General features: G+C 38.8%; 1 protein-coding gene across 4 annotated transcripts in view; it reads right to left on the reverse strand.

Moving 5' to 3' along the window:
- parp12b (poly (ADP-ribose) polymerase family, member 12b) overlaps positions 1 to 12899 on the reverse strand; it is a 36759-nt gene that overhangs the window by 15342 nt on the left and 8518 nt on the right. For 3 of the 4 annotated variants that reach the window (XM_066724206.1, XM_066724205.1, XM_066724204.1), the window contains exons 9-12: positions 9134 to 9224; positions 7239 to 7366; positions 5453 to 5601; positions 5068 to 5316 (exon numbers count right to left, since the gene is read on the reverse strand). In XM_066724206.1, coding sequence (XP_066580303.1) covers positions 5068 to 5316; positions 5453 to 5601; positions 7239 to 7366; positions 9134 to 9224 — 617 coding nt within the window. Of the gene's footprint in view, positions 1 to 4716; positions 4783 to 5067; positions 5317 to 5452; positions 5602 to 7238; positions 7367 to 9133; positions 9225 to 12899 lie in introns of all 4 variants that reach the window. The other variant, XM_066724207.1, reaches the window with a different exon arrangement.

Raw genomic sequence — 12899 nt, forward strand, 5'->3', positions numbered from 1 at the left:
GAAAATATTAACATTTTCTAATTAGCACAAGAAAGGCAATTTTCCTTGGGTCAGTTGGTATTTTACCCTGTCAGTCACCCTGATGAAGGTCAGAACCTTACCAGTGCTGTCAATTCATTGATTCAATAGGCAATTTAGAGCCAGCCTCAGTTATAGGCAGATATGACAAATAGACTGAGAAAAACATGTAGCTTTTGGACTGGAAAGAAACGGGTGAAAGCCACAACTGATAAGCAATTTCAAATGTCCATAATATCAAAGGTATTATAAGTGGATCTATGAAAAGGGTCAAAAAGATGTGTTGTGAAACTGAAAACCTAAGACCGTAAGCTTTGGTCCTATGGATTACTTGTTGGAGTATCAACAAGGATGGTTAAACAAGGTCAGAATACAATTTTTAGACTTGGACTGCTAAATGCTGCTAGCTACATATTGTATGAATTCTCATTCACTGTTACGTATTACTCTACCTTTATGCAGCAGATGTGTCCTAAAGCAACCATATTTAAACCCACTGAAAATGCAGCCTGCTGTGGTTTCATAATAATAGTCTGTCACTCCCACAGCGGTTTCCTCTGCCACAATTGACATTGCCCTTACAGATCAATGCTGACCCCCATCTAATAGGACATCTGCATTGGAAGCCTGAAGCCACAATCCCAGCGCCTGCTTCTCTTCAGAAACGTATTGTCAATCCCGCCACCTGGTGCTATAGGGACATACTGTTAATTAGAATACACAATGCAACTTATATAGGTTTCAGGTGTTAAAATCATTAAAGTATAAGTACATAAACTGGAAGAACAGAAAATGTCACTTATATACTAGATAAAATAAATTGTATGCACAATATGTCACTCACACAAGGACAAAAATGGATTCCAGCCAGTGCTTTATTACATTTCTGTATTTTGACTGGATTGACCTTTGAAAAAGCTTTTATTTTTTTATTTTTTTATAGAGAGGTTGATGGGGGTTTTATTTTCTTCTTGTACTTGATATTAATTACATTCTGTAGTAGAACAAAAAACATGAAAGAGAAATATCGACGATTTGCATTTTAAACCTGTACACATGTCGAGTTCTATTGTGACTACATAATTAAGATATACTCTCATGCACTGGAAATATAACACACACAGGAGATCATAACACAACCAGAGTCCAGGTAAATTAATCTGCACTGGTGCCATTCAGGCACGATTTACAAAACAGATCTTAACTTAACATCACAAGAGCTTTCAAGTTCTATGGTTCTGTCTGATGTACAGTCTGATACAAAGGCCAGTTTATAAAATGTATTATGTTAATTTTCACTGGTCTGTAGAATTATAGTTCCACAAAGTCATGATATTCTTTCTAGGGCTACAGAAAAATACATATTTGCATATTTGCTTGCATTTAGAGTTAAAGCTTTAATGTAATTTATATAACTGATACATATATACGTGTTATATATCATTATTATTATTATTTGTAGTAGTATTGTTGTTGAAGCATTGGCTTTCACATGAGAAATATTATGAACCTTTTGGACTGACAGAGCTGTAGTAAATACCTGCGAATACCTACAAAGATTAAAGATAATGTGGCAGCTCATAGGAAGACAAAGAATCAAAGACTAGGAAAGAAGGACAGATGACTTCTTTACACTACCGGTCCAACATTTTAGAACACCCCAATTCTCCAGCTCTTATTTAAATGTAAGCAGCTCAAGTCCAGTGAATAACCTGAAATGGTGCAAAGGTAAGGGGTAAACTGCCAGAGGTAAAAAAAAAAAAAAAAAAAAAAAAAGTTTAGGTTACCAAAAACTGAAAAATAATGTGCATTTCAGAGTTATATACTGTGTTGCTACACCCTCTTAAGCATAATTTTGCAGTGTTATGCACAGATCCTGTGCATAGAGGTTACACTGTATTCCTACAATGCGCAGTTTACAGTTTCTGTGTCGCCTACCGTCATTCAGAGCACAGGGTATAAACGCGCAGTCTGCTCGGGGCGGGGGGGATGGGGGGGTGGCTCATTCAGACAGTCACAGATCACTCAGTTTTGATCGGATTCCTTTGCAAATAGTCTTGTTTTGTTCAGAACAACCTAACGATTAATCCAGTAGATATTATTTGAACAAACACAGAGAAGTTCAGATCCAATAATGTAAAATCGTTGTGTATTAGTACAGTGTAAACAGAGTTTTCCATCTTGACATTTTGAGCTCTCTACGGGTATGTGTTGCTTCTACCTAAATGTAGATGGTCTTGTTTTGATCAGTAGACTGACTGGTTCCGGAATATGTCATAATTGTCCATATTTTCTGAGATTTTGTATTCCTACTCAGACCAAGTATCCCCCCCACTTCATTTCAGAATGTGGAATGGGGTGGGGTTGGCATAAATGCGGGGCGGTATAAAAAACTAATTTTTCACATTGTTAGAAAGCTGAGAGCCTCAGCTTTCATTGGATACCAAACACTTGGCAAACAACACATGGGATTAAAGAGGGTACCAGAGGGATTTGTCAGTTTAAGGGGTTACATTTTGTTAAAACGATTTTTTCTCCAATTGTTTATTTGTTCCATTCTTTAATTTCAGAGTACATTGAGACATTAAGTTTCAATACAAACTGAAAAACTGATGTTCTAAAACTTGACTGGTAGTGAATATACCTGTCCTGGAAATATAGTCACAGTAGATCCGGGGAGTTAATCTCTCTCCTGAACCTTGTTTCCAAACTCCATTTACATTCTATTTCCATTTAAATCAGACTACAAAAGTGCGTTCATGTCTATGCAGATTAGATCTAGGCCATTCAAATACTTTGATATATATATACAGTGAGGGAAAAAAGTATTTGATCCCCTGCTGATTTTGTACGTTTGCCCACTGACAAAGAAATGATCAGTCTATAATTTTAATGGTAGGTGTATTTTAACAGTGCATTTCAAAAAAGAAATGATCAGTCTATAATTTTAATGGTAGGTGTATTTTAACAATGCATTTCAAAAAAGTCATACATTGATTTGCATGTTAATGAGGGAAATAAGTATTTGATCCCCTATCAATCAGCAAGATTTCTGGCTCCCAGGTGTCTTTTATACAGGTAACGAGCTGAGAATAGAAGCACTCTCTTAAAGGGAGAGCTCCTAATCTCAGCTCGTTACCTGTATAAAAGACACCTGTCCACAGAAGCAATCAATCAATCAGATTCCAAACTCTCCACCATGACCAAGACCAAAGAGCTGTCCAAGGATGTCAGGGACAAGATTGTAGACCTACACAAGGCTGGAATGGGCTACAAGACCATCGCCAAGCAGCTTGGTGAGAAGGTGACAACAGGTGGTGTGATTATTCGCAAATGGAAGAAACACAAAATAACTGTCAGTCTCCCTCGGTCTGGGGCTCCATGCAAGATCTCACCTCGTGGAGTTTCAATGATCATGAGAACGGTGAGGAATCAGCCCAGAACTACACGGGAGGATCTTGTTAATGATCTCAAGGCAGCTGGGACCATAGTCACCAAGAAAACAATTGGTAACACACTACGCCGTGAAGGACTGAAATCCTGCAGCGCCCACAAGGTCCCCCTGCTCAAGAAAGCACATGTACAGACCCTTCTGAAGTTTGCCAATGAACATCTGAATGATTCAGAGGAGAACTGGGTGAAAGTGTTGTGGTCAGATGAGACCAAAATCGAGCTCTTTGGCATCAACTCAACCGTGTTTGGAGGAGGAGGAATGACCCCAAGAACACCATCCCCACCGTCAAACATGGAGGTGGAAACATTATGCTTTTGGGGTGTTTTTCTGCTAAGGGGACAGGACAACTGCACCACATCAAAGGGACGATGGACGGGGCCATGTATCGTCAAATCTTGGATGAGAACCTCCTTCCCTCAGCCAGGGAATTGAAAATGGGTCGTGGCTCAAGAAGAAGCACATTAAGGTCCTGGAGTGGCCTAGCCAGTCTCCAGACCTTAATCCCATAGAAAATCTGTGGAGGGAGCTGAAGGTTCGAGTTGCCAAACGTCAGCCTCGAAACCTTAATGACTTGGAGAGGATCTGCAAAGAGGAGTGGGACAAAATCCCGCCTGAGATGTGTGCAAACCTGGTGGCCAACTACAAGAAACGTCTGACCTCTGTGATTGCCAACAAGGGTTTTGCCACCAAGTACTAAGTCGAAGGGGTCAAATACTTATTTCCCTCATTAACATGCAAATCAATTTATAACTTTTTTGAAATGCGTTTTTTTCTGGATTTTTTTGTTGTTATTCTGTCTCTCACTGTTAAAATACACCTACCATTAAAATTATAGACTGATCATTTCTTTGTCAGTGGGCAAACGTACAAAATCAGCAGGGGATCAAATACTTTTTTCCCTCACTGTATATGTGTATATGTATATATATATATATATATATATATATATATATATATATATATATATATATATATAGAAAGAGAGGAAGAAAGACAAATATACATAGAGCCTTCTTCCCTATGAGTGAATAAGGAATGGGAGAGAGAGAGATGGATAGAAGTTGAATTAATGTGGTGTTACACATCTTTGTACACCAAACTTTACCTACGATAAAAAGGATTTGCTTATTTATATGTGCTTCTTTGATTTAAAAAGCTTGACTCTCCAGATACTCAGTTTCTTGTCAGAACAGAGGAAATGAATCAGGATCTGCAGGGGTCTGGTGCACAGGAATGATACGTACATTTATAATGCATTCCAGAAGGTGCGTGTTTTCAATTCTAAAAAGACAGCATTGAAGAGGGACAACCTGTGAAGAGAAGTGGGGGGGGGGTGAAGGGAGACAAGAACCAAGACAATAACTTGAAATGATCCCAGCCTTTCCATAATTAAAATGAGCGGCCATTTATATCAGAAGAACCTAAAATTAACCCTCCAACGGGACGAAGGCACTGTCACTGTGGCTCAAAGGTAAATGCATCTTCTTCTCTTCTCCATTACAGGTTAGAATATCATATATCAGCACACATTTTCATGGACCGCAAGCTGAATACCTTGACCACCCTCTCTTAAATAAGTGGCGGAGTCTACTTACTGTACTCTATGATATATTCAGGGTAGATCTGGTGCTTCTCAAAGACAACAAAGACCGTGGGGTGGGATACGTTGTTCACACAGCTGTCGTAAAAGGTCTTGCCATCGTCTTTGGAAGGCGGGCGCAGGTAGCTGGCTTTCCCTCCGGTGATCTCCCCCACCAGCACTCGAGCCACGAACATGAGCCGCCTGTCCGACTCGGAGGCAGAGTAAGTGTGGGAGTAGGAGGCATCCGTGGCAAAGTAGGTGCCTGAAACAAAGTGGTAAAAGCCTGCAGTAAGTAAAGGTTCATCAGCCTATCAGTTGATACCCCTAAAACGCTGCTGTATTGAATGTCTTTTTCAATATAATCGGCCGTCACTATAGTAAGTCCTTGTTTCTCAGACCTTTCCCATAGGCGGTCCCATGTATCCCACAGATCCTCCAGTCGAAGTTCTGGTTGCAGATGGCTTCTACGTTGCTCTTCTGTGTTCCATGAAATAGCAATTTCTCCTTTACATCTTTTCCGTTCCTCTTCTTCATCTGTTGCTTTTGCCTGCAATGAGATCATTACAAACATTTTCCTGATGCCAGCTACACATGTAGAATCAAATTGTAAGACATATTTTCAATCATTCATCATAGAAATGAATGAACTAAACATTATGCTTGAATGCAAGACCAAAAAAAAAAAAATCAGTGTAATATATTAAAATGATTTAAAAAATAAAACACAGCAACATTATTATATTGTTATAATTGTATATATGCTGTTAAAGAAAGAAAATGTGCAAAGCCTTACAATTCAAATACACTGCTTATTAAAGAACTACCACCACAATGGTCAAACCAAGGCAATATCTAAGTATTTAAAATATACCTAGCACATACGTTTAAAAAAATCATAACAATACATATATACACTCACCTAAAGGATTATTAGGAACACCTGTTCAATTTCTCATTAATGCAATTATCTAACCAACCAATCACATGGCAGTTGCTTCAATGCATTTAGGGGTGTGGTCCTGGTCAAGACAATCTCCTGAACTCCAAACTGAATGTCTGGATGGGAAAGAAAGGTGATTTAAGCAATTTTGAGCGTGGCATGGTTGTTGGTGCCAGACGGGCCGGTCTGAGTATTTCACAATCTGCTCAGTTACTGGGATTTTCACGCACAACCATTTCTAGGGTTTACAAAGAATGGTGTGAAAAGGGAAAAACATCCAGTATGCGGCAGTCCTGTGGGCGAAAATGCCTTGTTGATGCTAGAGGTCAGAGGAGAATGGGCCGACTGATTCAAGCTGATAGAAGAGCAACTTTGACTGAAATAACCACTCGTTACAACCGAGGTATGCAGCAAAGCATTTGTGAAGCCACAACACGTACAACCTTGAGGCGGATGGGCTACAACAGCAGAAGACCCCACCGGGTACCACTCATCTCCACTACAAATAGGAAAAAGAGGCTACAATTTGCACAAGCTCACCAAAATTGGACAGTTGAAGACTGGAAAAATGTTGCCTGGTCTGATGAGTCTCCATTTCTCTTGAGACATTCAGATGGTAGAGTCAGAATTTGGCGTAAACAGAATGAGAACATGGATCCATCATGCCTTGTTACCACTGTGCAGGCTGGTGGTGGTGGTGTAATGGTGTGGGGGATGTTTTCTTGGCACACTTTAGGCCCCTTAGTGCCAATTGGGCATCGTTTAAATCCCACGGCCTACCTGAGCATTGTTTCTGACCATGTCCATCCCTTTATGACCACCATGTACCCATCCTCTGATGGCTACTTCCAGCAGGATAATGCACCATGTCACAAAGGTCGAATCATTTCAAATTGGTTTCTTGAACATGACAATGAGTTCACTGTACTAAACTGGCCCCCACAGTCACCAGATCTCAACCCAATAGAGCATCTTTGGGATGTGGTGGAACGGGAGCTTCGTGCCCTGGATGTGCATCCCACAAATCTCCATCAACTGCAAGATGCTATCCTATCAATATGGGCCAACATTTCTAAAGAATGCTTTCAGCACCTTGTTGAATCAATGCCACGTAGAATTAAGGCAGTTCTGAAGGCGAAAGGGGGTCAAACACAGTATTAGTATGGTGTTCCTAATAATCCTTTAGGTGAGTGTATATATATATATATATATATATATATATATATATATTTAAAAGTACAAACCATTGGTAGACTTCCCAAAGAGAGAGGTTTTGAATCCTTTTGATGTTACATATTGTTGCAGATCTCATAGTTTGCAGAAAAAGATCTTGCACCTTCTTATATTCATCAGAATCACTGAGCTGAATCAACTGCAAGAAGGAGAAAAAAGGCAAGAGATCAAATCACTTTAATATAAATATATTTTTTGTAAACCCAGGAGGCAGATAACAACAAAGGTTTTTCTGCTATCTACACCTAGTTTTTCTTCTGCTCTTTTTAAATAATCCTCAAACTCCACTGCATTAACTTAAACAACTGTATATATTTGGGAAATGATGAAACAATATGGAACTATTTTATACACTGATTTATACACTGTGCCACATACTATGTCACACAATAAGTGTTAAGGGCATCTCTTAAGATACGATGCTGTGTTGAACTGTGTGCATCATAGTAAGCGTTTACACTTTAATTTGTCCCAAAACACTGCAGTACACTTCCCATGGCAACTGTTGGTACATATTTATAGGAGCGGTACTGTTCCATGACCCTCACAAGCCCAGGGTCTGCTATTAGAACCGGTCCATTAAGAAAGCATTTCTAATTTTATGCAAATGTGGAAAACTGAATGTCATTTTACTTCAGGAAAGAGGACAATTAGTGGTTACTGTTCCTTGAAAGGAAAAATACAGCCCTGCTGAAGATGATAAGAACATGATTATTATATTTTGTATTTGATTTAGGGGATAAAGTCTTCAGTCTTTTATACCTCAGTTGCTGGGCTATAGAAATCTAATCATTACACGTCAGTACTGCCATGTGATACTGCTCTTCACTGTAAAGAGCCTGATGCCGTGACTGCTTTTAAAGGGAATCCGTCTCTTCTTTTATGCGGCTTTATTTTCAGAACACTGCATTGTTTAGTAAGGCCTTGACATGAAACACAAATGCTGCCGTCTAATTCAATTACGCTGCGACTGAAACTGAAAGGTACTTTGTGTCTTTGAGAAATCCTTTGGGAATGAGACTTATATGTCTTCTGCACTTTGAATTCCAGCTGTCCTTCAGTGCTCAATAAATCTACATCTGCCCTTGGTATCGCACGCCTCCTTCATAGCAGATAAGACTCCGCTTCCTCCCAGACCCTCGTTGGCATTTTCCCGGTAATTACGGTGCCAGATTTGTGTGAGAATCATGTCAAATTAAAGAAATATTGGATCATTTTCTTTTTCTGTCATTGATGCCTCTATTTCACGGTTTTCACGACTGGTTGAAGCAGTCACATGGCACCAGCCACAAATAGACCTTTCCTAAACAGACAAGGACTCAGTTTTCTTTGTGCATCTTTGTTTCTTTTTGCTACCTACAGGTACCTACAGTACCTACTGTGCTGTATTTATTATTATTATTATTATTATTATTATTATTATTATTTAATGATTAATCAATAGGGGTTGAATTACAAACTACAGGTACTTTACAATTAGTGCAGATTTTGGCTTGCTGTATTTATTGTCTAAATAATACCTGATACAGGCTATCACACACCATATAGCAAGGATGGTCAATTCCAGTTTTTGAGGGCCCAAATCCTGCAGATTTTATACCTTTATGTTACCAGCTGATTAATAATTGTAAATCACAGGTGATTGACTTCTCCAATTAAATAATTAACACCCAAGGGTGGGGGAGAAAAAAAAATAGTTCCCTGCAGTCTTTAAAACCTGATTTTTTACAGTTGCTCATGCCTGCCATATATCATCTCATAGTAGCAATATTACTGTAGAGCTTAAATTGGCACGGACTACATAACAACACTCTTTATAACACACAATCATTTTGCACATACTTTGGATGGTGCTTTTGCAGGAATCTTTTTTTCCTAGTACAGTTAGGAACAGAGAAGTACTGACCGCATAGCCAGTCTCTGGGAGCGCCGTCTGGTCCCAGGTGTCTGGGGTGGAATTATGGCTGCTGCCCTGTGCCGCTGACGTTTCACTTTTACTTTTTTGGGGGGGAAAAAAAAACAGGAAAGAAAGGAACAATCAAACACTGTCATTGAGTTCTTGTACTTGACTTTGGGAGTATTTACAGTTGACATGGGAACATGGGCTAAATCCTAGGCAGGTCATTTGACAAGAAGGTATATGTTCTAATGCAAACACATAACAGGCCAAGTGACAGCTTCTGATTTCTAAAGGACAGTGTATGGTTGCCTATTTTTGAGGTCATATAGTGACCACTTGTATCCTGATCTTGAATTTATTTGCTAAACCTGATTGTTACACGATTTCAAACACTTATCAGCACACTCGTCTTCATGTTTTAGTACTCTGCCTTGGCAATGGTCTTGATCTCTTTCGCAGTAGGCGATTTCATATTGTGCAAGGAATACCAAATCTTGTCAAAATTAGCATTTGTGCAGCAGTATTTATACAAGAAAGAACATTTCCAGTACAGGAACTATCCAGTTCACGACTATCATCCAATCTCGGCAAACCATTACCTGTAATTTACTAGCAGTACCATCTATATGTAAATAAGGGAGAGGCGATTGTCTTCTGGAGGAAACTGGCTTCACTTTGTTGAGTTTAATTTGATAACACTTCTAGCAACAAAAGCAGAAAAAAATATATGTTTGGAAAATAAGCACACCAAATTGGTCATAAAAAAAAAACAAAAAACTAAGTTCTTTTAGAGTAAAATCAATATTTATTTATTTCAAAATATTAATTTATTTTACTGAGATTTCAGAAAATGCATTCACTCAATTATTAGAGACATATGACATTCTGTACTCGTGCTGGTCTGATTGTTTAAGCACCTCAGAGAATAAGAGTATATAATAATGTAAAGGGCACTACAGAACAAGGCTGACAGAGAAATAAACTGTTGTCACATAAGGGGTAAAATAGTACTGTAATGGCTGATATTATGTCCGGGAGCCAGGTAGGAATATAGGAGCAATTCCACCAAAATAAATAATCCATATGATGGATGAACAAATGGTATTAAGATTTACAATTATTTCAACACCCTGTGCCACATAGCGGAACAATACACTATTATCCAACATGTATCCAAGTGTGCAAAATAATCCCTTTTAACAAAGTTTTCACCTGACAGAAAAAGGAATGCATTAGGATCTTCAACGCATACCTTAACTAGATGTTTTTGGGATAAGGTTTAAGGTGACAGTAACCGGTGGTGAAGGTAGTTTATGGAAGGGAAAAATAAAATACAAATCAGACAGATTCTTCAAATAACACCGTGTAAGTGTACTTTTATTGTAGGTATTCAGGAATCGTACAGCACAACACCAAGTCTCATGTCCAATACCTTCTGAATTAATAATAAATGATAACACAAAAAGAACAACGAACATAAAAGTTGAAAACGAAAGGTTGTCCAAGTGGTAATCAGCACAATGCATCTCATGTGGCATTGATTTCACAGCTGGAGCCGAGAAAGGCAGTTTTCATAATAAGAGGCAAAGTGTCCCAGGCTTTGTTGCTGTTGCTGGTCTAAGAAGAAATGCATACCAACTTCAGGTAAAACCCTCCTAGCAAAAATGTCCAGTCAGCCTTTGCACATCACTAGGCTTGACTCTGTGTCAGCACAGCTTTCATGATGTTAGTTCTTACACACAGCCTTGTAGTTGGTTGTCATGTGTACAAAATGCCAAAAAATGCTACAGGTCCTGAGATGGGTCATCTAGTGTTAATGATTCCTCATGAGGCTATGTATACTTGCAATTTGGACGGTGCTACTCATGCAAAACTATGTTTAGGTCCACAGGAAGTACCATCAGAGGTCCAAAGTGTCTTTACAAACACTCCTCTGACTAGTGATACTCTAGCACCTGCAGGGGCCTTACACCAGGGTCTTCACATATCTCACACCAGATCACAGATCTTTGACAAGGCTGCTAAGTGGATTCCACATTTGATGCTTGCAAGTGCAAAGGATTGTGTAGGCTGCACAAGGAGTGACCCAGCTGCAACCTTGGTCTTCAGTTCTGCATAGTCATTGATTCAGCTTCTTCCAAAGAGATCCTCCAGTATGCATCAGAAGACTGACAGGAAATGTACAACTGGGGATGTCCTTTGCTGTTAGTGAAGGATAGTGATGGGAGGGGTGAACTTGTGACCACTGATCTGTATTGACTGCAGAGTCTATCCTGGTATCAGTCAACGGCTTTGCATGAAGACACAAAGACTGCCCACCCTCTTATTACAGTTTTGAGAAAATACCTTACTATTCAGCCTTTGGATGCAGTAACATATTAGCCAAGGGATGTGGCCAACCCTTCCACTTGTAACAGTAACACATTGTACTGTGATTTAATTTAAGAAAACTTAAAAATTGCAACCTTAAAGAAACGTTTAATATTGTAATGAATAATCTCTCTCCTCCAGGTTTAAATTCTTTTCTTAACAATTATACATAAATATTACATTATAAAAAGGTAACTATAATATTTTATATTTATTTTTTATCTATATATATTTATGATAAACATTTGTCTTACTTTGTCAACCTTTGCAGTCTCGGGTACATAAACTAAAACTGTTTTCAGATTAATTACAGTGAGAACTAGGTCAACACAATTAAAAAGTGGAATGACCCCTCAGCTACAGAAACATTTTTTTCTTATTCTATAGTTTTAATAAGTCAAATTCACTCAGACTGTAATCAGTTGGTGAAGTGGTTGTGCAAAGATGGCAGCTGTGTGGCTTCACTACAGTGCCCACTAAGTGTAATCCAGTAGATACAAATCAGTTGCTGTGACACGTGCCCTGTCGGGCCTGTCTGCAGTGACCGCACAGCTCATTGCCATTGCGTTTCAGGTCGAAGAGGAGCACCTTCCTGGGGCCACGGCCAAGTCTTGTAGAATATAATGTGATATGCTCTTGCACATGCAAAGTGCTCCTGTTCACATGGCACCAGTGGCCTATGTGGGATCAAACAGGGGGAGACGGATCATTCTTGCAAAGACCTACACAGGTACCCAGGAGAGAAATGTGTAACTGTGAGCCATTCAGCAAAATAATGGAAATTAGCAGCCTTCATGAAAGGTGAAATAGAGATACAAACATTGCTCTCGGGATGTTAATGCCAAAAGTAGTTGCACAGCTTATTATAGCTTCGTTGACTGGACTTGCAGGAAGTGTAGTTTTCGATCAGGGTGTGTATACTAAAAAGTCTTCAAAGTGTTCGCACTCCACTCCATTAGGAATCATATTTGTTAACTAAAAATTAACTAAAATATGACAAAACAACTTCATAGTTTGATTTTATTTTTCCATTTTGTAATTATTTTTTATGTCTGCAGACTTTCCACTTGAAATAAGTGTTCACCACTCAAGTAAATTACTAACACATACTGGGTCATAAACACCTGTCCACAGTACATTATCGGACGACTGCTAGAGTGGAACATTAGGCTCAATTTATCAATATACGCATTTACTCCACCACATACTGATTTATTTATTGATATAAGGTTCTGAGAACCGAACCTTTCCAGACTAAATAGTCAAGTTTAACTTCCATATATAAATATATTGAAAGAAGCAAAGCAAACAAGTCAAAATGACACTATTTAAATTTTAACACGTGTTATTATCTTGGACAATAAGCCCTTTGTGGTTTATAGCCTTGGATTCAAATTCTGGG

This window comes from Amia ocellicauda, chromosome 15, assembly GCF_036373705.1.
Source record: "Amia ocellicauda isolate fAmiCal2 chromosome 15, fAmiCal2.hap1, whole genome shotgun sequence".
Lineage (NCBI taxonomy): Eukaryota > Metazoa > Chordata > Actinopteri > Amiiformes > Amiidae > Amia > Amia ocellicauda.